The sequence below is a fragment of the Coregonus clupeaformis genome, chromosome 7 (genome assembly GCF_020615455.1).
Source record: "Coregonus clupeaformis isolate EN_2021a chromosome 7, ASM2061545v1, whole genome shotgun sequence".
Classification (NCBI taxonomy): Eukaryota; Metazoa; Chordata; class Actinopteri; order Salmoniformes; family Salmonidae; genus Coregonus; species Coregonus clupeaformis.
This window is the reverse complement of record NC_059198.1, coordinates 8640150-8665685: the sequence shown is the minus strand read 5'-3', so window position 1 is coordinate 8665685 and position 25536 is coordinate 8640150. Positions and strand designations below refer to the sequence as shown.

Sequence of the window (25536 nt, the reverse complement as noted above, 5' to 3'; positions counted from 1 at the left end):
GTCATCCTTTCTCTCTCTGTCTGTTCACCTGTTATCCTTTCTCTCTCTGTCTGTTCACCTCTCATCCTTTCTCTCTATCTGTTCACCTCTCATCCTTTCTCTCTCTGTTCACCTCTCATCCTTTCACTCTCTCTCTGTCTGTTCACCTCTCATCCTTTCACTCTCTCTCTGTCTGCTCACCTCTCATCCTTTCACTCTCTCTGTCTGTTCACCTGTCATACTTTCTCTCTGTCTCTTCACCTGTCATCCTTTCTCTCTCTGTCTGTTCACCTCTCATCCTTTCTCTCTGTCTGTTCACCTCTCATCCTTTCTCTCTCTGTCTGTTCACCTCTCATCCTTTCTCTCTGTCTGTTCACCTCTCATCCTTTCTCTCTGTCTGTTCACCTCTCATCCTTTCTCTCTCTGTCCACCTCTCATCCTTTCTCCCTCTGTTCACCTCTCATCCTTTCTCTCTCTGTCTGTTCACCTGTCATCCTTTCTCTCTCTGTCTGTTCACCTGTCATCCTTTCTCTCTGTCTGTTCACCTGTCATCCTTTCTCTCTGTCTGTTCACCTCTCATCCTTTCACTCTGTCTGTTCACCTGTCATCCTTTCTCTCTCTGTCTGTTCACCTGTCATCCTTTCTCTCTCTGTCTGTTCACCTGTCATCCTTTCTCTCTGTCTGTTCACCTGTCATCCTTTCTCTCTCTGTCTGTTCACCTGTCATCCTTTCTCTCTCTGTCTGTTCACCTCTCATCCTTTCTCTATCTGTTCACCTCTCATCCTTTCTCTCTCTGTTCACCTCTCATCCTTTCACTCTCTCTCTGTCTGTTCACCTCTCATCCTTTCACTCTCTCTCTGTCTGCTCACCTCTCATCCTTTCACTCTCTCTCTGTCTGTTCACCTGTCATACTTTCTCTCTGTCTGTTCACCTCTCATCGTTTCTCTCTGTCTGTTCACCTCTCATCCTTTCTCTCTCTGTCTGTTCACCTCTCATCCTTTCACTCTCTGTCTGTTCACCTCTCATCCTTTCTCTCTGTCTGTTCACCTCTCATCCTTTCTCTCTCTGTTCACCTCTCATCCTTTCTCTCTCTGTCCACCTCTCATCCTTTCTCCCTCTGTTCACCTCTCATCCTTTCTCTCTCTGTTCACCTGTCATCCTTTCTCTCTCTGTTCACCTGTCATCCTTTCTCTCTCTATCTGTTCACCTCTCATCCTTTCTCTCCGTCTGTTCACCTCTCATCCTTTCTCTCTCTCTGTCTGTTCACCTCTCATCCTTTCTCTCTATCTGTTCACCTCTCATCCTTTCTCTCTCTGTTCACCTCTCATCCTTTCACTCTCTCTCTGTCTGTTCACCTCTCATCCTTTCACTCTCTCTCTGTCTGCTCACCTCTCATCCTTTCACTCTCTCTCTCTGTTCACCTGTCATACTTTCTCTCTGTCTCTTCACCTGTCATCCTTTCTCTCTCTGTCTGTTCACCTGTCATCGTTTCTCTCTGTCTCTTCACCTGTCATCCTTTCTCTCTCTGTCTGTTCACCTCTCATCGTTTCTCTCTGTCTGTTCACCTCTCATCCTTTCTCTCTCTGTCTGTTCACCTCTCATCCTTTCACTCTCTGTCTGTTCACCTCTCATCCTTTCTCTCTGTCTGTTCACCTCTCATCCTTTCTCTCTCTGTTCACCTCTCATCCTTTCTCTCTCTGTCCACCTCTCATCCTTTCTCCCTCTGTTCACCTCTCATCCTTTCTCTCTCTGTTCACCTGTCATCCTTTCTCTCTCTGTTCACCTGTCATCCTTTCTCTTATCTGTTCACCTCTCATCCTTTCTCTCCGTCTGTTCACCTCTCATCCTTTCTCTCTCTCTGTCTGTTCACCTCTCATCCTTTCACTCTCTCTCTATGTTCACCTCTCATCCTTTCACTCTCTGTCTGCTCACCTCTCATTCTTTCACGCTCTCTCTGTCTGTTCACCTGTCATACTTTCTCTCTCTGTCTCTTCACCTGTCATCCTTTCTCTGTCTGTTCACCTGTCATCCTTTCTCTGTTCACCTCTCATCCTTTCTCTCTCTGTCTGTTCACCTCTCATCCTTTCTGTATGTTCACCTCTCATCCTTTCTCTCTCTGTTCACCTGTCATCCTTTCTCTCTGTTCACCTGTCATCCTTTCTCTCTGTCTGTTCACCTCTCATCCTTTCTCTCTGTCTGTTCACCTCTCATCCTTTCTCTCTCTCTGTTCACCTCTCATCCTTTCTCTCTCTCTGTTCACCTCTCATCCTTTCTCTCTGTCTGTTCACCTCTCATCCTTTCTGTCTGTTCACCTGTCATCCTTTCTCTCTGTCTGTTCACCTGTCATCCTTTCTCTCTCTGTCTGTTCACCTCTCATCCTTTCTCTGTCTGTCTGTTCACCTCTCATCCTTTCTCGCTGTCTGTTCACCTCATCCTTTCTGTCTGTTCACCTGTCATCCTTTCTCACTCTTGTCTGTTCACCTCTCATCCTTTCTCTCTCTGTTCACCTGTCATCCTTTCTCTGTTCACCTCTCATCATTTCTCTCTCTGTCTGTTCACCTCTCATCCTTTCTGTATGTTCACCTCTCATCCTTTCTCTCTCTGTTCACCTGTCATCCTTTCTCTCTGTTCACCTGTCATCCTTTCTCTCTCATTCTTTCTCTGTCTGTTCACCTCTCATCCTTTCTCTCTATCTGTTCACCTGTCATCCCCTTTCTCTCTGTCTGTTCACCTGTCATCCTTTCTCTCTGTCTGTTCACCTGTCATTATTTCGCTCTCTGTCTGTTCACCTCTCATCTTTTCTCTCTCTGTTCACCTCTCATCCTTTCTCTCTGTCTGTTCACCTCTCATCCTTTCTCTCTCTGTCTGTTCACCTCTCATCCTTTCTCTCTGTCTGTTCACCTCATCCTTTCTGTCTGTTCACCTCTCATCCTTTCTCTCTGTCTGTTCACCTGTCATCCTTTCTCTCTCTGTCTGTTCACCTGTCATCCTTTCTCTCTCTGTCTGTTCACCTGTCATCCTTTCTCTCTCTGTCTGTTCACCTCTCATCCTTTCTCTCTCTGTCTGTTCACCTCTCATCCTTTCTCTCTGTCTGTTCACCTGTCATCCTTTCTCTCTGTGTCTGTTCACCTGTCATCCTTTCTCTCTCTGTCTGTTCACCTGTCATCCTTTCTGTCTGTTCACCTCTCATCCTTTCTCTCTCTGTTCACCTGTCATCCTTTTTCTCTGTTCACCTGTCATCCTTTCTCTCTCTGTTCACCTCTCATCCTTTCTCTCTGTCTGTTCACCTCTCATCCTTTCTCTCTGTCTGTTCACCTCTCATCCTTTCTCTCTCTGTCTGTTCACCTCTCATCCTTTCTCTCTCTGTCAGTTCACCTCTCATCCTTTCTCACTCTTGTCTGTTCACCTCTCATCCTTTCTCTCTCTCTGTTCACCTCTCATCCTTTCTCTCTCTGTCTGTTCACCTCTCATCCTTTCTGTATGTTCACCTCTCATCCTTTCTCTCTCTGTTCACCTGTCATCCTTTCTCTCTGTTCACCTGTCATCCTTTCTCTCTGTCTGTTCACCTCTCATCCTTTCTCTCTGTCTGTTCACCTCTCATCCTTTCTCTCTCTCTGTTCACCTCTCATCCTTTCTCTCTCTGTCTGTTCACCTCTCATCCTTTCTGTCTGTTCACCTCTCATCCGTTCTCTGTCTGTCCACCTGTCATCCTTTCTCTCTGTCTGTTTACCTGTCATCCTTTCTCTCTCTGTCTGTTCACCTCTCATCCTTTCTCTGTCTGTCTGTTCACCTCTCATCCTTTCTCGCTGTCTGTTCACCTCATCCTTTCTGTCTGTTCACCTGTCATCCTTTCTCACTCTTGTCTGTTCACCTCTCATCCTTTCTCTCTCTGTTCACCTGTCATCCTTTCTCTGTTCACCTCTCATCCTTTCTCTCTCTGTCTGTTCACCTCTCATCCTTTCTGTATGTTCACCTCTCATCCTTTCTCTCTCTGTTCACCTGTCATCCTTTCTCTCTGTTCACCTGTCATCCTTTCTCTCTCATCCTTTCTCTGTCTGTTCACCTCTCATCCTTTCTCTCTGTCTGTTCACCTGTCATCCCCTTTCTCTCTCTCTGTTCACCTCTCATCCTTTCTCTCTGTCTGTTCACCTCTCATCCTTTCTCTCTCTGTCTGTTCACCTCTCATCCTTTCTCTCTGTCTGTTCACCTCATCCTTTCTGTCTGTTCACCTCATCCTTTCTGTCTGTTCACCTCTCATCCTTTCTCTCTGTCTGTTCACCTGTCATCCTTTCTCTCTCTGTCTGTTCACCTGTCATCCTTTCTCTGTCTGTTCACCTGTCATCCTTTCTCTCTCTGTCTGTTCACCTCTCATCCTTTCTCTCTGTCTGTTCACCTCTCATCCTTTCACTCTCTGTCTGTTCACCTGTCATCCTTTCTCTCTGTGTCTGTTCACCTGTCATCCTTTCTCTCTCTGTCTGTTCACCTCATCCTTTGTCTGTTCACCTCTCATCCTTTCTCTCTGTCTGTTCACCTGTCATCCTTTCTCTCTCTGTCTGTTCACCTGTCATCCTTTCTCTCTCTGTCTGTTCAGCTGTCATCCTTTCTCTCTCTGTCTGTTCACCTCTCATCCTTTCTCTCTCTGTCTGTTCACCTCTCATCCTTTCTCTCTGTCTGTTCACCTCTCATCCTTTCTCTCTCTGTCTGTTCACCTGTCATCCTTCTCTCTCTGTGTCTGTTCACCTGTCATCCTTTTCTCTCTCTGTCTGTTCACCTGTCATCCTTTCTGTCTGTTCACCTGTCATCCTTTCTCTCTCTGTTCACCTGTCATCCTTTCTCTCTGTTCACCTCTCATCCTTTCTCTCTCTGTTCACCTCTCATCCTTTCTCTCTGTCTGTTCACCTCTCATCCTTTCTCTCTGTCTGTTCACCTCTCATCCTTTCTCTCTGTCTGTTCACCTCTCATCCTTTCTCTCTCTGTCTGTTCACCTCTCATCCTTTCTCACTCTTGTCTGTTCACCTCTCATCCTTTCTCTCTGTCTGTTCACCTCTCATCCTTTTCTCTGTCTGTTCACCTCTCATCCTTTCTGTCTGTTCACCTCTCATCCGTTCTCTGTCTGTTCACCTGTCATCCTTTCTCTCTGTCTGTTCACCTGTCATCCTTTCTCTCTCTGTCTGTTCACCTCTCATCCTTTCTCTGTCTGTCTGTTCACCTCTCATCCTTTCTCTCTGTCTGTTCACCTCATCCTTTCTGTCTGTTCACCTGTCATCCTTTCACTCTGTCTGTTCACCTCTCATCCTTTCTGTCTGTTCACCTCTCATCCTTTCTGTCTGTTCACCTGTTATCCTTTCTCTCTCTGTCTGTTCACCTGTTATCCTTTTCTCTCTCTGTCTGTTCACCTGTCATCCTTTCTCTCTGTCTGTTCACCTGTCATCCTTTCTCTCTCTGTCTGTTCACCTGTCATCCCTTTTCTCTCTCTGTCTGTTCACCTGTCATCATTTCTCTCTCTGTCTGTTCACCTGTCATCCTTTCTCTCTCTGTCTGTTCACCTGTCATCCTTTCTCTCTCTGTCTGTTCACCTGTCATCTTTCTCTCTCTGTCTTTTCACCTCTCATCCTTTCTCTCTCTCTGTTCACCTCTCATCCTTTCTCTCTCTCTGTTCACCTCTCATCCTTTCTCTCTCTGTCTGTTCACCTCTCATCCTTTCTGTATGTTCACCTCTCATCCTTTCTCTCTCTGTTCACCTGTCATCCTTTCTCTCTGTTCACCTGTCATCCTTTCTCTCTGTCTGTTCACCTCTCATCCTTTCTCTCTGTCTGTTCACCTCTCATCCTTTCTCTCTCTCTGTTCACCTCTCATCCTTTCTCTCTCTGTCTGTTCACCTCTCATCCTTTCTGTCTGTTCACCTCTCATCCGTTCTCTGTCTGTTCACCTGTCATCCTTTCTCTCTGTCTGTTCACCTGTCATCCTTTCTCTCTCTGTCTGTTCACCTCTCAGCCTTTCTCTGTCTGTCTGTTCACCTCTCATCCTTTCTCGCTGTCTGTTCACCTCATCCTTTCTGTCTGTTCACCTGTCATCCTTTCTCACTCTTGTCTGTTCACCTCTCATCCTTTCTCTCTGTTCACCTGTCATCCTTTCTCTGTTCACCTCTCATCCTTTCTCTCTCTGTCTGTTCACCTCTCATCCTTTCTGTATGTTCACCTCTCATCCTTTCTCTCTCTGTTCACCTGTCATCCTTTCTCTCTGTTCACCTGTCATCCTTTCTCTCTCATCCTTTCTCTGTCTGTTCACCTCTCATCCTTTCTCTCTGTCTGTTCACCTGTCATCCCCTTTCTCTCTCTCTGTTCACCTCTCATCCTTTCTCTCTGTCTGTTCACCTCTCATCCTTTCTCTCTCTGTCTGTTCACCTCTCATCCTTTCTCTCTGTCTGTTCACCTCATCCTTTCTGTCTGTTCACCTCTCATCCTTTCTCTCTGTCTGTTCACCTGTCATCCTTTCTCTCTCTGTCTGTTCACCTGTCATCCTTTCTCTCTCTGTCTGTTCACCTGTCATCCTTTCTCTCTCTGTCTGTTCACCTCTCATCCTTTCTCTCTCTGTCTGTTCACCTCTCATCCTTTCTCTCTGTCTGTTCACCTCTCATCCTTTCACTCTCTGTCTGTTCACCTGTCATCCTTTCTCTCTGTGTCTGTTCACCTGTCATCCTTTCTCTCTCTGTCTGTTCACCTGTCATCCTTTCTGTCTGTTCACCTGTCATCCTTTCTCTCTCTGTTCACCTGTCATCCTTTCTCTCTGTTCACCTGTCATCCTTTCTCTCTCTGTTCACCTCTCATCCTTTCTCTCTGTCTGTTCACCTCTCATCCTTTCTCTCTGTCTGTTCACCTCTCATCCTTTCTCTCTCTGTCTGTTCACCTCTCATCCTTTCTCTCTGTCTGTTCACCTCTCATCCTTTCACTCTCTGTCTGTTCACCTCTCATCCTTTCTCTCTCTGTCTGTTCACCTCTCATCCTTTCTCACTCTTGTCTGTTCACCTCTCATCCTTTCTCTCTCTCTGTTCACCTCTCATCATTTCTCTCTCTGTCTGTTCACCTCTCATCCTTTCTGTCTGTTCACCTCTCATCCGTTCTCTGTCTGTTCACCTGTCATCCTTTCTCTCTGTCTGTTCACCTGTCATCCTTTCTCTCTCTGTCTGTTCACCTCTCATCCTTTCTCTGTCTGTCTGTTCACCTCTCATCCTTTCTCTCTGTCTGTTCACCTCATCCTTTCTGTCTGTTCACCTGTCATCCTTTCACTCTGTCTGTTCACCTCTCATCCTTTCTGTCTGTTCACCTCTCATCCTTTCTGTCTGTTCACCTCTCATCCTTTCTGTCTGTTCACCTGTTATCCTTTCTCTCTCTGTCTGTTCACCTGTCATCCTTTCTCTCTCTGTCTGTTCACCTGTCATCCTTTCTCTGTCTGTTCACCTGTCATCCTTTTTCTCTCTGTCTGTTCACCTGTCATCCTTTCTCTCTCTGTCTGTTCACCTGTCATCATTTCTCTCTCTGTCTGTTCACCTGTCATCCTTTCTCTCTCTGTCTGTTCACCTGTCATCTTTCTCTCTCTGTCTTTTCACCTGTCATCCTTTCTCTCTCTGGCTGTTCACCTCTCATCCTTTCTCTCTCTGGCTGTTCACCTCTCATCCTTTCTCTCTCTGGCTGTTCACCTCTCATCCTTTCTCTCTCTGTCTGTTCACCTCTCATCCTTTGTCTCTCTGGCTGTTCACCTCTAATCCTTTCTCTCTCTGGCTGTTCACCTCTCATCCTTTCACTCTCTGGCTGTTCACCTGTCATCCTTTCTCTCTCTATCTGTTCAACTCATCCTTTCTCTCTGTCTGTTCACCTCTCATTCTTTCTCTCTCTGTTCACCTGTCATCCTTTCTCTGTCTGTTCACCTCTCATCCTTTCTCTCTCTGTTCACCTCTCATCCTTTCTCTCTGTTCACCTCTCATCCTTTCTCTCTGTCTGTTCACCTGTCATCCTTTCTCTCTCTGTCTGTTCACCTCTCATCCTTTCTCTCTGTCTGTTCACCTCTCATCCTTTCTCACTCTTGTCTGTTCACCTCTCATCCTTTCTCACTCTTGTCTGTTCACCTCTCATCCTTTCTCACTCTTGTCTGTTCACCTCTCATCCTTTCACTCTCTGGCTGTTCACCTCTCATGCTTTCACTCTCTGTCTGTTCACCTCTCATCCTTTCTCTGTCTGTTCACCTCTCATCCTTTCTCACTCTTGTCTGTTCACCTCTCATCCTTTCTCTCTGTCTGTTCACCTGTCATCCTTTCTCTCTCTGTCTGTTCACCTCTCATCCTTTCTCACTCTTGTCTGTTCACCTCTCATCCTTTCTGTCTGTTCACCTCATCCTTTCTGTCTGTTCACCTCATCTTTTCTCTCTCTGTCTGTTCACCTCATCTTTTCTTTCTCTGTCTGTTCACCTCATCCTTTCTCTCTGTCTGTTCACCTCATCCTTTCTCTCTGTCTGTTCACCTCATCATTTCTCTCTGTCTGTTCACCTCATCTTTTCTCTCTGTCTGTTCACCTCTCATCCTTTCTCTCTCTGTTCACCTCATCCTTTCTCTGTCTGTTCACCTGTCATCCTTTTTCTCTCTGTCTGTTCACCTGTCATCCTTTCTCTCTGTCTGTTCACCTCATCCTTTCTCTCTGTCTGTTCACCTCATCCTTTCTCTCTCTGTCTGTTCACCTCTCATCCTTTCTCTCTGTCTGTTCACCTCTCATCCTTTCTCTCTCTGTCTGTTCACCTCTCATCCTTTCTCTCTGTCTGTTCACCTCATCCTTTCTGTCTGTTCACCTCTCATCCTTTCTCTCTGTCTGTTCACCTGTCATCCTTTCTCTCTCTGTCTGTTCACCTGTCATCCTTTCTCTGTCTGTTCACCTGTCATCCTTTCTCTCTCTGTCTGTTCACCTCTCATCCTTTCTCTCTCTGTCTGTTCACCTCTCATCCTTTCTCTCTGTCTGTTCACCTCTCATCCTTTCACTCTCTGTCTGTTCACCTGTCATCCTTTCTCTCTGTGTCTGTTCACCTGTCATCCTTTCTCTCTCTGTCTGTTCACCTCATCCTTTGTCTGTTCACCTCTCATCCTTTCTCTCTGTCTGTTCACCTGTCATCCTTTCTCTCTCTGTCTGTTCACCTGTCATCCTTTCTCTCTCTGTCTGTTCACCTGTCATCCTTTCTCTCTCTGTCTGTTCACCTCTCATCCTTTCTCTCTCTGTCTGTTCACCTCTCATCCTTTCTCTCTGTCTGTTCACCTCTCATCCTTTCTCTCTCTGTCTGTTCACCTGTCATCCTTTCTCTCTGTGTCTGTTCACCTGTCATCCTTTCTCTCTCTGTCTGTTCACCTGTCATCCTTTCTGTCTGTTCACCTGTCATCCTTTCTCTCTCTGTTCACCTGTCATCCTTTCTCTCTGTTCACCTCTCATCCTTTCTCTCTCTGTTCACCTCTCATCCTTTCTCTCTGTCTGTTCACCTCTCATCCTTTCTCTCTGTCTGTTCACCTCTCATCCTTTCTCTCTCTGTCTGTTCACCTCTCATCCTTTCTCTCTCTGTCTGTTCACCTCTCATCCTTTCTCACTCTTGTCTGTTCACCTCTCATCCTTTCTCTCTCTCTGTTCACCTCTCATCCTTTCTCTGTCTGTTCACCTCTCATCCTTTCTGTCTGTTCACCTCTCATCCGTTCTCTGTCTGTTCACCTGTCATCCTTTCTCTCTGTCTGTTCACCTGTCATCCTTTCTCTCTCTGTCTGTTCACCTCTCATCCTTTCTCTGTCTGTCTGTTCACCTCTCATCCTTTCTCTCTGTCTGTTCACCTCATCCTTTCTGTCTGTTCACCTGTCATCCTTTCACTCTGTCTGTTCACCTCTCATCCTTTCTGTCTGTTCACCTCTCATCCTTTCTGTCTGTTCACCTCTCATCCTTTCTGTCTGTTCACCTGTTATCCTTTCTCTCTCTGTCTGTTCACCTGTCATCCTTTCTCTCTCTGTCTGTTCACCTGTCATCCTTTCTCTGTCTGTTCACCTGTCATCCTTTCTCTCTCTGTCTGTTCACCTGTCATCCTTTCTCTCTCTGTCTGTTCACCTGTCATCATTTCTCTCTCTGTCTGTTCACCTGTCATCCTTTCTCTCTCTGTCTGTTCACCTGTCATCTTTCTCTCTCTGTCTTTTCACCTGTCATCCTTTCTCTCTCTGGCTGTTCACCTCTCATCCTTTCTCTCTCTCTGTTCACCTCTCATCCTTTCTCTCTCTGTCTGTTCACCTCTCATCCTTTCTGTATGTTCACCTCTCATCCTTTCTCTCTCTGTTCACCTGTCATCCTTTCTCTCTGTTCACCTGTCATCCTTTCTCTCTGTCTGTTCACCTCTCATCCTTTCTCTCTGTCTGTTCACCTCTCATCCTTTCTCTCTCTCTGTTCACCTCTCATCCTTTCTCTCTCTGTCTGTTCACCTCTCATCCTTTCTGTCTGTTCACCTCTCATCCGTTCTCTGTCTGTTCACCTGTCATCCTTTCTCTCTGTCTGTTCACCTGTCATCCTTTCTCTCTCTGTCTGTTCACCTCTCAGCCTTTCTCTCTCTGTCTGTTCACCTCTCATCCTTTCTGTCTGTCTGTTCACCCTCATCCTTTCCTGTCTGTTCACCTGTCATCCTTTCTCACTCTTGTCTGTTCACCTCTATTTCATCCTTTCTCTCTGTTCACCTGTCATCCTTTCTCTGTTCACCTCTCATCCTTTCTCTCTCTGTCTGTTCACCTCTCATCCTTTCTGTATGTTCACCTCTCATCCTTTCTCTCTCTGTTCACCTGTCATCCTTTCTCTCTGTTCACCTGTCATCCTTTCTCTCTCATCCTTTCTCTGTCTGTTCACCTCTCATCCTTTCTCTCTGTCTGTTCACCTGTCATCCCCTTTCTCTCTCTCTGTTCACCTCTCATCCTTTCTCTCTGTCTGTTCACCTCTCATCCTTTCTCTCTCTGTCTGTTCACCTCTCATCCTTTCTCTCTGTCTGTTCACCTCATCCTTTCTGTCTGTTCACCTCTCATCCTTTCTCTCTGTCTGTTCACCTGTCATCCTTTCTCTCTCTGTCTGTTCACCTGTCATCCTTTCTCTCTCTGTCTGTTCACCTGTCATCCTTTCTCTCTCTGTCTGTTCACCTCTCATCCTTTCTCTCTCTGTCTGTTCACCTCTCATCCTTTCTCTCTGTCTGTTCACCTCTCATCCTTTCACTCTCTGTCTGTTCACCTGTCATCCTTTCTCTCTGTGTCTGTTCACCTGTCATCCTTTCTCTCTCTGTCTGTTCACCTGTCATCCTTTCTGTCTGTTCACCTGTCATCCTTTCTCTCTCTGTTCACCTGTCATCCTTTCTCTCTGTTCACCTGTCATCCTTTCTCTCTCTGTTCACCTCTCATCCTTTCTCTCTGTGTCTGTTCACCTCTCATCCTTTCTCTCTGTCTGTTCACCTCTCATCCTTTCTCTCTCTGTCTGTTCACCTCTCATCCTTTCTCTCTGTCTGTTCACCTCTCATCCTTTCTCTCTCTGTCTGTTCACCTCTCATCCTTTCTCTCTCTGTCTGTTCACCTCTCATCCTTTCTCTCTCTCTGTTCACCTCTCATCATTTCTCTCTCTGTCTGTTCACCTCTCATCCTTTCTGTCTGTTCACCTCTCATCCGTTTCTCTGTCTGTTCACCTGTCATCCTTTCTCTCTGTCTGTTCACCTGTCATCCTTTCTCTCTCTGTCTGTTCACCTCTCATCCTTTCTCTGTCTGTCTGTTCACCTCTCATCCTTTCTCTCTGTCTGTTCACCCTCATCCTTTCTGTCTGTTCACCTGTCATCCTTTCACTCTGTCTGTTCACCTCTCATCCTTTCTGTCTGTTCACCTCTCATCCTTTCTGTCTGTTCACCTCTCATCCTTTCTGTCTGTTCACCTGTTATCCTTTCTCTCTCTGTCTGTTCACCTGTCATCCTTTCTCTCTCTGTCTGTTCACCTGTCATCCTTTCTCTGTCTGTTCACCTGTCATCCTTTTTCTCTCTGTCTGTTCACCTGTCATCCTTTCTCTCTCTGTCTGTTCACCTGTCATCATTTCTCTCTCTGTCTGTTCACCTGTCATCCTTTCTCTCTCTGTCTGTTCACCTGTCATCTTTCTCTCTCTGTCTTTTCACCTGTCATCCTTTCTCTCTCTGGCTGTTCACCTCTCATCCTTTCTCTCTCTGGCTGTTCACCTCTCATCCTTTCTCTCTCTGGCTGTTCACCTCTCATCCTTTCTCTCTCTGTCTGTTCACCTCTCATCCTTTGTCTCTCTGGCTGTTCACCTCTAATCCTTTCTCTCTCTGGCTGTTCACCTCTCATCCTTTCACTCTCTGGCTGTTCACCTGTCATCCTTTCTCTCTCTATCTGTTCAACTCATCCTTTCTCTCTGTCTGTTCACCTCTCATTCTTTCTCTCTCTGTTCACCTGTCATCCTTTCTCTGTCTGTTCACCTCTCATCCTTTCTCTCTCTGTTCACCTCTCATCCTTTCTCTCTGTTCACCTCTCATCCTTTCTCTCTGTCTGTTCACCTGTCATCCTTTCTCTCTCTGTCTGTTCACCTCTCATCCTTTCTCTCTGTCTGTTCACCTCTCATCCTTTCTCACTCTTGTCTGTTCACCTCTCATCCTTTCTCACTCTTGTCTGTTCACCTCTCATCCTTTCTCACTCTTGTCTGTTCACCTCTCATCCTTTCACTCTCTGGCTGTTCACCTCTCATGCTTTCACTCTCTGTCTGTTCACCTCTCATCCTTTCTCTGTCTGTTCACCTCTCATCCTTTCTCACTCTTGTCTGTTCACCTCTCATCCTTTCTCTCTGTCTGTTCACCTGTCATCCTTTCTCTCTCTGTCTGTTCACCTCTCATCCTTTCTCACTCTTGTCTGTTCACCTCTCATCCTTTCTGTCTGTTCACCTCATCCTTTCTGTCTGTTCACCTCATCTTTTCTCTCTCTGTCTGTTCACCTCATCTTTTCTTTCTCTGTCTGTTCACCTCATCCTTTCTCTCTGTCTGTTCACCTCATCCTTTCTCTCTGTCTGTTCACCTCATCATTTCTCTCTGTCTGTTCACCTCATCTTTTCTCTCTGTCTGTTCACCTCTCATCCTTTCTCTCTCTGTTCACCTCATCCTTTCTCTGTCTGTTCACCTGTCATCCTTTTTCTCTCTGTCTGTTCACCTGTCATCCTTTCTCTCTGTCTGTTCACCTCATCCTTTCTCTCTGTCTGTTCACCTCATCCTTTCTCTCTCTGTCTGTTCACCTCTCATCCTTTCTCTCTGTCTGTTCACCTCTCATCCTTTCTCTGTCTTTTCACCTCTCATCCTTTCTCTCTCTGTTCACCTCTCATCCTTTCTCTGTCTGTTCACCTCTCATCCTTTCTCTCTGTCTGTTCACCTGTCATCCCCTTTCTCTCTGTCTGTTCACCTGTCATCCTTTCTCTCTGTCTGTTCACCTGTCATCCTTTCGCTCTCTGTCTGTTCACCTCTCATCTTTTCTCTCTCTGTTCACCTCTCATCCTTTCTCTCTGTCAGTTCACCTCTCATCCTTTATCTCTCTGTTCACCTCTCATCCTTTCTCTCTGTCAGTTCACCTGTCATCCTTTCGCTCTCTGTCTGTTCACCTCTCATCTTTTCTCTCTCTGTTCACCTCTCATCCTTTCTCTCTGTCAGTTCACCTCTCATATTTTATCTCTCTGTTCACCTCTCATCCTTTCTCTCTGTCAGTTCACCTCTCATCCTTTCTCTCTGTCTGTTCACCTCTCTTCCTTTCTCTCTGTCAGTTCACCTCTCATCCTTTCTCTCTCTCTCAGTTCACCTCTCATCCTTTCTCTCTCTGTCAGTTCACCTCTCATCCTTTCTCTCTCTGTCTGTTCACCTCTCATCCTTTCTCTCTCTGTCTGTTCACCTCTCATCCTTTCTCTCTCTGTCTGTTCACCTCTCATCCTTTCTCTCTGTCTGTTCACCTCTCATCCTTTCTCTCTGTCTGTTCACCTCTCATCCTTTCTCTCTCTGTTCACCTCTCATCCTTTCTCTGTCTGTTCACCTGTCATCCTTTCTCTCTGTCTGTTTACCTGTCATCCTTTCTCTCTCTCTCTGTTCACCTGTCATCCCTTCTCTCTCTGTTCACCTGTCATCCTTTCTCTCTCTCTCTGTTCACCTGTCATCCTTTCTCTCTCTCTCTGTTCACCTGTCATCCTTTCTCTCTCTCTCTGTTCACCTGTCATCCTTTCTTTCTCTCTCTGTCTGTTCACCTGTCATCCTTTGTTTCTCTCTGTCTGTTCACCTCTCATCCTTTCTTTCTCTCTCTGTCTGTTCACCTCTCAGCCTTTCTCTCTCTCTGTTCACCTCTCATCATTTCACTCTCTCTGTGTCTGTTCACCTCTCATCCTTTCTCTCTCTGTCTGTTCACCTGTCATCCTTCTTCTCTGTCTGTTCACCTGTCATCCTTTCTCTCTCTGTCTGTTCACCTGTCATCTTTCTCTCTCTGTCTTTTTCACCTGTCATCCTTTTCTCTCTCTGGCTGTTCACCTCTCATCCTTTCTCTCTCTGGCTGTTCACCTCTCATCCTTTCTCTCTCTGGCTGTTCACCTCTCATCCTTTCTCTCTCTGGCTGTTCACCTCTCATCCTTTCTCTCTCTGGCTGTTCACCTCTCATCCTTTCACTCTCTGGCTGTTCACCTGTCATCCTTTCTCTCTCTATCTGTTCAACTCATCCTTTCTCTCTGTCTGTTCACCTCTCATTCTTTCTCTCTCTGTTCACCTGTCATCCTTTCTCTGTCTGTTCACCTCTCATCCTTTCTCTCTCTGTTCACCTCTCATCCTTTCTCTCTGTTCACCTGTCATCCTTTCTCTCTGTCTGTTCACCTGTCATCCTTTCTCTCTGTCTGTTCACCTCTCATCCTTTCTCTCTGTCTGTTCACCTCTCATCCTTTCTCACTCTTGTCTGTTCACCTCTCATCCTTTCTCACTCTTGTCTGTTCACCTCTCATCCTTTCTCACTCTTGTCTGTTCACCTCTCATCCTTTCACTCTCTGGCTGTTCACCTCTCAATCTTTCACTCTCTGGCTGTTCACCTCTCATGCTTTCACTCTCTGTCTGTTCACCTCTCATCCTTTCTCTGTCTGTTCACCTCTCATCCTTTCTCACTCTTGTCTGTTCACCTCTCATCCTTTCTCTCTGTCTGTTCACCTCTCATCCTTTCTCTCTGTCTGTTCACCTGTCATCCTTTCTCTCTCTGTCTGTTCACCTCTCATCCTTTCTGTCTGTTCACCTCATCCTTTCTGTCTGTTCACCTCATCTTTTCTCTCTCTGTCTGTTCACCTCATCTTTTCTTTCTCTGTCTGTTCACCTCATCCTTTCTCTCTGTCTGTTCACCTCATCCTTTCTCTCTGTCTGTTCACCTCATCCTTTCTCTCTGTCTGTTCACCTCATCATTTCTCTCTGTCTGTTCACCTCATCTTTTCTCTCTCTGTCTGTTCACCTCTCATCCTTTCTCTCTCTGTTCACCTCATCCTTTCTCTGTCTGTTCACCTCTCATCCTTTCTGTCTGTTCACCTGTCATCCTTTTTCTCTCTGTCTGTTCACCTGTCATCCTTTCTCTCTGTCTGTTCACCTCATCCTTTCTCTCTGTCTGTTCACCTCATCCTTTCTCTCTCTGTCTGTTCACCTCTCATCCTTTCTCTCTGTCTGTTCACCTCTCATCCTTTCTCTGTCTGTTCACCTCTCATCCTTTCTCTGTCTGTTCACCTCTCATCCTTTCTCTCTCTGTTCACCTCTCATCTTTTCTCTCTCTGTTCACCTCTCATCCTTTCTCTCTGTCAGTTCACCTCTCATCCTTTATCTCTCTGTTCACCTCTCATCCTTTCTCTCTGTCAGTTCACCTCTCATCCTTTCTCTCTCTGTCTGTTCACCTCTCATATTTTCTCTCTCTGTTCACCTCTCATCCTTTCTCTCTGTCAGTTCACCTCTCATATTTTATCTCTCTGTTCACCTCTCATCCTTTCTCTCTGTCAGTTCACCTCTCATCCTTTCTCTCTCTGTCTGTTCACCTCTCTTCCTTTCTCTCTGTCTGTTCACCTCTCTTCCTTTCTCTCTGTCAGTTCACCTCTCATCCTTTCTCTCTCTCTCAGTTCACCTCTCATCCTTTCTCTCTCTGTCAGTTCACCTCTCATCCTTTCTCTCTCTGTCTGTTCACCTCTCATCCTTTCTCTCTCTGTCTGTTCACCTCTCATCCTTTTTCTCTCTCTGTTCACCTCTCATCCTTTCTCTCTCTGTCTGTTCACCTCTCATCCTTTCTCTCTCTGTCTGTTCACCTCTCATCCTTTCTCTCTCTGTCTGTTCACCTGTCATCCTTTCTCTCTGTCTGTTCACCTGTCATCCTTTCTCTCTCTCTCTGTTCACCTGTCATCCTTTCTCTCTCTCTCTGTTCACCTGTCATCCTTTCTCTCTCTCTCTGTTCACCTGTCATCCTTTCTCTCTCTCTCTGTTCACCTGTCATCCTTTCTTTCTCTCTCTGTCTGTTCACCTGTCATCCTTTCTTTCTGTCTGTTCACCTCTCATCCTTTCTTTCTCTCTCTGTCTGTTCACCTGTCATCCTTTCTTTCTCTCTCTGTCTGTTCACCTCTCATCCTTTCTTTCTCTCTCTGTCTGTTTACCTGTCATCATTTCTCTCTTTCTCTGTTCACCTCTCATCCTTTCTCTCTCTCTCTGTTCACCTCTCATCCTTTCTCTCTCTGTCTGTTCACCTCATCCTTTCACTCTCTGGCTGTTCACCTGTCATCCTTTCTCTCTCTATCTGTTCAACTCATCCTTTCTCTCTGTCTGTTCACCTCTCATTCTTTCTCTCTCTGTTCACCTGTCATCCTTTCTCTGTCTGTTCACCTCTCATCCTTTCTCTCTCTGTTCACCTCTCATCCTTTCTCTCTGTTCACCTGTCATCCTTTCTCTCTGTCTGTTCACCTCTCATCCTTTCTCTCTGTCTGTTCACCTGTCATTCTTTCTCTCTCTGTCTGTTCACCTCTCATCCTTTCTCACTCTTGTCTGTTCACCTCTCATCCTTTCTCACTCTTGTCTGTTCACCTCTCATCCTTTCTCACTCTTGTCTGTTCACCTCTCATCCTTTCACTCTCTGGCTGTTCACCTCTCAATCTTTCACTCTCTGGCTGTTCACCTCTCATGCTTTCACTCTCTGTCTGTTCACCTCTCATCCTTTCTCTGTCTGTTCACCTCTCATCCTTTCTCACTCTTGTCTGTTCACCTCTCATCCTTTCTCTCTGTCTGTTCACCTGTCATCCTTTCTCTCTCTGTCTGTTCACCTCTCATCCTTTCTCACTCTTGTCTGTTCACCTCTCATCCTTTCTGTCTGTTCACCTCATCCTTTCTGTCTGTTCACCTCATCTTTTCTCTCTCTGTCTGTTCACCTCATCTTTTCTTTCTCTGTCTGTTCACCTCATCCTTTCTCTCTGTCAGTTCACCTCTCATCCTTTATCTCTCTGTTCACCTCTCATCCTTTCTCTCTGTCAGTTCACCTCTCATCCTTTCTCTCTCTGTCTGTTCACCTCTCATATTTTCTCTCTCTGTTCACCTCTCATCCTTTCTCTCTGTCAGTTCACCTCTCATATTTTATCTCTCTGTTCACCTCTCATCCTTTCTCTCTGTCAGTTCACCTTTCATCCTTTCTCTGTCTGTTCACCTCTCTTCCTTTCTCTCTGTCTGTTCACCTCTCATCCTTTCTCTCTCTGTTCACCTCATCCTTTCTCTGTCTGTTCACCTCTCATCCTTTCTGTCTGTTCACCTGTCATCCTTTTTCTCTCTGTCTGTTCACCTGTCATCCTTTCTCTCTGTCTGTTCACCTCATCCTTTCTCTCTGTCTGTTCACCTCATCCTTTCTCTCTCTGTCTGTTCACCTCTCATCCTTTCTCTCTGTCTGTTCACCTCTCATCCTTTCTCTGTCTGTTCACCTCTCATCCTTTCTCTCTCTGTTCACCTCTCATCTTTTCTCTCTCTGTTCACCTCTCATCCTTTCTCTCTGTCTGTTCACCTCTCATCCTTTCTCTGTCTGTTCACCTCTCATCCTTTCTCTCTCTGTTCACCTCTCATCTTTTCTCTCTCTGTTCACCTCTCATCCTTTCTCTCTGTCAGTTCACCTCTCATCCTTTATCTCTCTCTTCACCTCTCATCCTTTCTCTCTGTCAGTTCACCTCTCATCCTTTCTCTCTCTGTCTGTTCACCTCTCATATTTTCTCTCTCTGTTCACCTCTCATCCTTTCTCTCTGTCAGTTCACCTCTCATATTTTATCTCTCTGTTCACCTCTCATCCTTTCTCTCTGTCAGTTCACCTTTCATCCTTTCTCTGTCTGTTCACCTCTCTTCCTTTCTCTCTGTCTGTTCACCTCTCTTCCTTTCTCTCTGTCAGTTCACCTCTCATCCTTTCTCTCTCTCTCAGTTCACCTCTCATCCTTTCTCTCTCTGTCAGTTCACCTCTCATCCTTTCTCTCTCTGTCTGTTCACCTCTCATCCTTTCTCTCTCTGTCTGTTCACCTCTCATCCTTTCTCTCTGTCTGTTCACCTCTCATCCTTTCTCTCTGTCTGTTCACCTCTCATCCTTTCTCTCTCTGTTCACCTCTCATCCTTTCTCTGTCTGTTCACCTGTCATCCTTTCTCTCTGTCTGTTTACCTGTCATCCTTTCTCTCTCTCTCTGTTCACCTGTCATCCCTTCTCTCTCTGTTCACCTGTCATCCTTTCTCTCTCTCTCTGTTCACCTGTCATCCTTTCTCTCTCTCTCTGTTCACCTGTCATCCTTTCTCTCTCTCTCTGTTCACCTGTCATCCTTTCTTTCTCTCTCTGTCTGTTCACCTGTCATCCTTTGTTTCTCTCTGTCTGTTCACCTCTCATCCTTTCTTTCTCTCTCTGTCTGTTCACCTCTCAGCCTTTCTCTCTCTCTGTTCACCTCTCATCATTTCACTCTCTCTGTGTCTGTTCACCTCTCATCCTTTCTCTCTCTGTCTGTTCACCTGTCATCCTTTCTCTCTCTGTCTGTTCACCTGTCATCCTTTCTCTCTCTGTCTGTTCACCTGTCATCTTTCTCTCTCTGTCTTTTCACCTGTCATCCTTTCTCTCTCTGGCTGTTCACCTCTCATCCTTTCTCTCTCTGGCTGTTCACCTCTCATCCTTTCTCTCTCTGGCTGTTCACCTCTCATCCTTTCTCTCTCTGGCTGTTCACCTCTCATCCTTTCTCTCTCTGGCTGTTCACCTCTCATCCTTTCACTCTCTGGCTGTTCACCTGTCATCCTTTCTCTCTCTATCTGTTCAACTCATCCTTTCTCTCTGTCTGTTCACCTCTCATTCTTTCTCTCTCTGTTCACCTGTCATCCTTTCTCTGTCTGTTCACCTCTCATCCTTTCTCTCTCTGTTCACCTCTCATCCTTTCTCTCTGTTCACCTGTCATCCTTTCTCTCTGTCTGTTCACCTCTCATCCTTTCTCTCTGTCTGTTCACCTGTCATCCTTTCTCTCTCTGTCTGTTCACCTCTCATCCTTTCTCACTCTTGTCTGTTCACCTCTCATCCTTTCTCACTCTTGTCTGTTCACCTCTCATCCTTTCTCACTCTTGTCTGTTCACCTCTCATCCTTTCACTCTCTGGCTGTTCACCTCTCAATCTTTCACTCTCTGGCTGTTCACCTCTCATGCTTTCACTCTCTGTCTGTTCACCTCTCATCCTTTCTCTGTCTGTTCACCTCTCATCCTTTCTCACTCTTGTCTGTTCACCTCTCATCCTTTCTCTCTGTCTGTTCACCTCTCATCCTTTCTCTCTGTCTGTTCACCTGTCATCCTTTCTCTCTCTGTCTGTTCACCTCTCATCCTTTCTGTCTGTTCACCTCATCCTTTCTGTCTGTTCACCTCATCTTTTCTCTCTCTGTCTGTTCACCTCATCTTTTCTTTCTCTGTCTGTTCACCTCATCCTTTCTCTCTGTCTGTTCACCTCATCCTTTCTCTCTGTCTGTTCACCTCATCATTTCTCTCTGTCTGTTCACCTCATCTTTTCTCTCTCTGTCTGTTCACCTCTCATCCTTTCTCTCTCTGTTCACCTCATCCTTTCTCTGTCTGTTCACCTCTCATCCTTTCTGTCTGTTCACCTGTCATCCTTTTTCTCTCTGTCTGTTCACCTGTCATCCTTTCTCTCTGTCTGTTCACCTCATCCTTTCTCTCTGTCTGTTCACCTCATCCTTTCTCTCTCTGTCTGTTCACCTCTCATCCTTTCTCTCTGTCTGTTCACCTCTCATCCTTTCTCTGTCTGTTCACCTCTCATCCTTTCTCTGTCTGTTCACCTCTCATCCTTTCTCTCTCTGTTCACCTCTCATCTTTTTCTCTCTCTGTTCACCTCTCATCCTTTCTCTCTGTCAGTTCACCTCTCATCCTTTATCTCTCTGTTCACCTCTCATCCTTTCTCTCTGTCAGTTCACCTCTCATCCTTTTCTCTCTCTGTCTGTTCACCTCTCATATTTTCTCTCTCTGTTCACCTCTCATCCTTTCTCTCTGTCAGTTCACCTCTCATATTTTATCTCTCTGTTCACCTCTCATCCTTTCTCTCTGTCAGTTCACCTCTCATCCTTTCTCTCTCTGTCTGTTCACCTCTCTTCCTTTCTCTCTGTCTGTTCACCTCTCTTCCTTTCTCTCTGTCAGTTCACCTCTCATCCTTTCTCTCTCTCTCAGTTCACCTCTCATCCTTTCTCTCTCTGTCTGTTCACCTCTCATCCTTTCTCTCTCTGTCTGTTCACCTCTCATCCTTTTTCTCTCTCTGTTCACCTCTCATCCTTTTTCTCTCTGTCTGTTCACCTCTCATCCTTTCTCTCTCTGTCTGTTCACCTCTCATCCTTTCTCTCTCTGTCTGTTCACCTGTCATCCTTTCTCTCTGTCTGTTCACCTGTCATCCTTTCTCTCTCTCTCTGTTCACCTGTCATCCTTTCTCTCTCTCTCTGTTCACCTGTCATCCTTTCTCTCTCTCTCTGTTCACCTGTCATCCTTTCTCTCTCTCTCTGTTCACCTGTCATCCTTTCTTTCTCTCTCTGTCTGTTCACCTGTCATCCTTTCTTTCTGTCTGTTCACCTCTCATCCTTTCTTTCTCTCTCTGTCTGTTCACCTGTCATCCTTTCTTTCTCTCTCTGTCTGTTCACCTCTCATCCTTTCTTTCTCTCTCTGTCTGTTTACCTGTCATCATTTCTCTCTCTCTCTGTTCACCTCTCATCCTTTCTCTCTCTCTCTGTTCACCTCTCATCCTTTCTCTCTCTGTCTGTTCACCTCATCCTTTCACTCTCTGGCTGTTCACCTGTCATCCTTTCTCTCTCTATCTGTTCAACTCATCCTTTCTCTCTGTCTGTTCACCTCTCATTCTTTCTCTCTCTGTTCACCTGTCATCCTTTCTCTGTCTGTTCACCTCTCATCCTTTCTCTCTCTGTTCACCTCTCATCCTTTCTCTCTGTTCACCTGTCATCCTTTCTCTCTGTCTGTTCACCTCTCATCCTTTCTCTCTGTCTGTTCACCTGTCATTCTTTCTCTCTCTGTCTGTTCACCTCTCATCCTTTCTCACTCTTGTCTGTTCACCTCTCATCCTTTCTCACTCTTGTCTGTTCACCTCTCATCCTTTCTCACTCTTGTCTGTTCACCTCTCATCCTTTCACTCTCTGGCTGTTCACCTCTCAATCTTTCACTCTCTGGCTGTTCACCTCTCATGCTTTCACTCTCTGTCTGTTCACCTCTCATCCTTTCTCTGTCTGTTCACCTCTCATCCTTTCTCACTCTTGTCTGTTCACCTCTCATCCTTTCTCTCTGTCTGTTCACCTGTCATCCTTTCTCTCTCTGTCTGTTCACCTCTCATCCTTTCTCACTCTTGTCTGTTCACCTCTCATCCTTTCTGTCTGTTCACCTCATCCTTTCTGTCTGTTCACCTCATCTTTTCTCTCTCTGTCTGTTCACCTCATCTTTTCTTTCTCTGTCTGTTCACCTCATCCTTTCTCTCTGTCAGTTCACCTCTCATCCTTTATCTCTCTGTTCACCTCTCATCCTTTCTCTCTGTCAGTTCACCTCTCATCCTTTCTCTCTCTGTCTGTTCACCTCTCATATTTTCTCTCTCTCTGTTCACCTCTCATCCTTTCTCTCTGTCAGTTCACCTCTCATATTTTATCTCTCTGTTCACCTCTCATCCTTTCTCTCTGTCAGTTCACCTTTCATCCTTTCTCTGTCTGTTCACCTCTCTTCCTTTCTCTCTGTCTGTTCACCTCTCATCCTTTCTCTCTCTGTTCACCTCATCCTTTCTCTGTCTGTTCACCTCTCATCCTTTCTGTCTGTTCACCTGTCATCCTTTTTCTCTCTGTCTGTTCACCTGTCATCCTTTCTCTCTGTCTGTTCACCTCATCCTTTCTCTCTGTCTGTTCACCTCATCCTTTCTCTCTCTGTCTGTTCACCTCTCATCCTTTCTCTCTGTCTGTTCACCTCTCATCCTTTCTCTGTCTGTTCACCTCTCATCCTTTCTCTCTCTGTTCACCTCTCATCTTTTCTCTCTCTGTTCACCTCTCATCCTTTCTCTCTGTCAGTTCACCTCTCATCCTTTATCTCTCTGTTCACCTCTCATCCTTTCTCTCTGTCAGTTCACCTCTCATCCTTTCTCTCTCTGTCTGTTCACCTCTCCTATTTTTCTCTCTCTGTTCACCTCTCATCCTTTCTCTCTGTCAGTTCACCTCTCATATTTTATCTCTCTGTTCACCTCTCATCCTTTCTCTCTGTCAGTTCACCTTTCATCCTTTCTCTGTCTGTTCACCTCTCTTCCTTTCTCTCTGTCTGTTCACCTCTCTTCCTTTCTCTCTGTCAGTTCACCTCTCATCCTTTCTCTCTCTCTCAGTTCACCTCTCATCCTTTCTCTCTCTGTCAGTTCACCTCTCATCCTTTCTCTCTCTGTCTGTTCACCTCTCATCCTTTCTCTCTCTGTCTGTTCACCTCTCATCCTTTCTCTCTGTCTGTTCACCTCTCATCCTTTCTCTCTGTCTGTTCACCTCTCATCCTTTCTCTCTCTGTCTGTTCACCTCTCATCCTTTCTCTCTCTGTCTGTTCACCTGTCATCCTTTCTCTCTGTCTGTTCACCTGTCATCCTTTCTCTCTCTCTCTGTTCACCTGTCATCCTTTCTCTCTCTCTCTGTTCACCTGTCATCCTTTCTCTCTCTCTCTGTTCACCTGTCATCCTTTCTCTCTCTCTCTGTTCACCTGTCATCCTTTCTTTCTCTCTCTGTCTGTTCACCTGTCATCCTTTCTTTCTCTGTCTGTTCACCTCTCATCCTTTCTTTCTCTCTCTGTCTGTTCACCTGTCATCCTTTCTTTCTCTCTCTGTCTGTTCACCTCTCATCCTTTCTTTCTCTCTCTGTCTGTTTACCTGTCATCATTTCTCTCTCTCTCTGTTCACCTCTCATCCTTTCTCTCTCTCTCTGTTCACCTCTCATCCTTTCTCTCTCTGTCTGTTCACCTCATCATTTCTCTCTCTGTCTGTTCACCTGTCATCCTTTCTCTCTGTCTGTTCACCTCTCATCCTTTCACTCTATCTGTTATCTATTACTTTTTTCAGCTGTTTTCTGTTTTGACAGGTGGACATGAATGAAGATCGACTCGTCAGCCTGGAAGAGTTCCTTAAATCAACAGACAAGAAAGAGTTCAACAGCCCTAAAGAATGGGATGTAAGTAAGGGAGGGACGTTGGGTAGTTTTATAGCTTGTGTGTTGCGTGACGTCAGACTCCACTCATATTCGTCTTCCCCATCCCTCCAGACTTTAGACGACACCAAGCCGGTGTTCACAGAGGCTGAGCTCCAGCGGTTTGAGGCGGAGCTGCGGACCAAGGAGGAGGAGCTGGGAAGGAGGGTGGAGTCTCTTCGTCAGGAGCAGGATCTGCTGAAGGAGAGGGGCAAGGCCCTGGAAGCCCAGAGACGAGAGTACCAACAGGTAGACAACCACTACTTACTCTACATAGTGGTATGGAGGATATCTATCTGTCCATCAATACACTGTGGATAGCCATACTATGAACAGCAAAATACTGTCAAATAAACCATACTCTTACTATAGCGATTATACCGTCAGTGAAATATGAAACTATGAGTAGCCATATGATTATTATTGAAGGAATTATGACTCAAATGTTTCTCTGATTCTGTCAGGCAGTACTAGAGATGTCTCAGAGGAAGGAGAAACAGGCAGTGGAGGGGCAGCCTCCTACGGGTCCTAACGGAGAACTACAGTTCCACCAAGAGATGCAGAAACTGGAAGATCAAGGTAAACGAGATAGGAGGAGTTTAAAAAGAGCGGGGATGGAGTGAGTTGGGGACATTTTTGCTTTTGTCTCCTCTGATGGGTTCTTTCAGTAATGGAATGTTCTCTCTCGCGCTCTCATTCAGGTGCTAAAGCTCCTGTTGAACAAGAAGTCCAAGAGGCCCAGAATAACCTACCTGCAGAACCACCACAGAACCTGCCCATACACACCTAATACAGCACTCTGATACACATAGGGTTGCAAAGGGAGGGTATGTTACTGGAAACTTTCTAAGTTTACCAGTAAACTACCAGAATTTTGGTAACTTTCAAGGAATATACAGGTAAAAGTCAGTAAATTAGAATATTTTGAAAAACTTGATTTATTTCAGTAATTGCATTCAAAAGGTGTAACTTGTACATTATATTTATTCATTGCACACAGACTGATGCATTCAAATGTATATTTCATTTAATTTTGATGATTTGAAGTGGCAACAAATGAAAATCCAAAATTCCGTGTGTCACAAAATTAGAATATTACTTAAGGCTAATACAAAAAAGGGATTTTTTAGAAATGTTGGCCAACTGAAAAGTATGAAAATGAAAAATATGAGCATGTACAATACTCAATACTTGGTTGGAGCTCCTTTTGCCTCAATTACTGCATTAATGCGGCGTGGCATGGAGTCGATGAGTTTCTGGCACTGCTCAGGTGTTATGAGAGCCCAGGTTGCTCTGATAGTGGCCTTCAACTCTTCTGCGTTGTTGGGTCTGGCATTCTGCATCTTCCTTTTCACAATACCCCACAGATTTTCTATGGGGCTAAGGTCAGGGGAGTTGGCTGGCCAATTTAGAACAGAAATACCATGGTCCGTAAACCAGGCACGGGTAGATTTTTGCGCTGTGTGCAGGCGCCAAGTCCTGTTGGAACCTGAAATCTCCATCTCCATAGAGCAGGTCAGCAGCAGGAAGCATGAAGTGCTCTAAAACTTGCTGGTAGACGGCTGCGTTGACCCTGGATCTCAGGAAACAGAGTGGACCGACACCAGCAGATGACATGGCACCCCAAACCATCACTGATGGTGGAAACTTTACACTAGACTTCAGGCAACGTGGATCCTGTGCCTCTCCTGTCTTCCTCCAGACTCTGGGACCTCGATTTCCAAAGGAAATGCAAAATTTGCTTTCGTCAGAAAACATGACTTTAGACCACTCAGCA

At 45.7% G+C, this 25536-nt stretch overlaps 1 protein-coding gene across 1 annotated transcript in view; it reads left to right on the top strand.

The window, feature by feature from the left end:
• Positions 1-24644, top strand: part of LOC121570387 (nucleobindin-2-like) — a 38483-nt gene extending 13839 nt beyond the window's left edge. The window contains exons 10-13 of the mRNA XM_041881844.2: positions 23655-23744; positions 23835-24008; positions 24224-24338; positions 24461-24644. Coding sequence (XP_041737778.1) covers positions 23655-23744; positions 23835-24008; positions 24224-24338; positions 24461-24549 — 468 coding nt within the window. The 3' untranslated portion in view covers positions 24550-24644. The remainder of the gene's footprint in view (positions 1-23654; positions 23745-23834; positions 24009-24223; positions 24339-24460) is intronic.
• Positions 24645-25536: the final 892 nt, after the last annotated feature.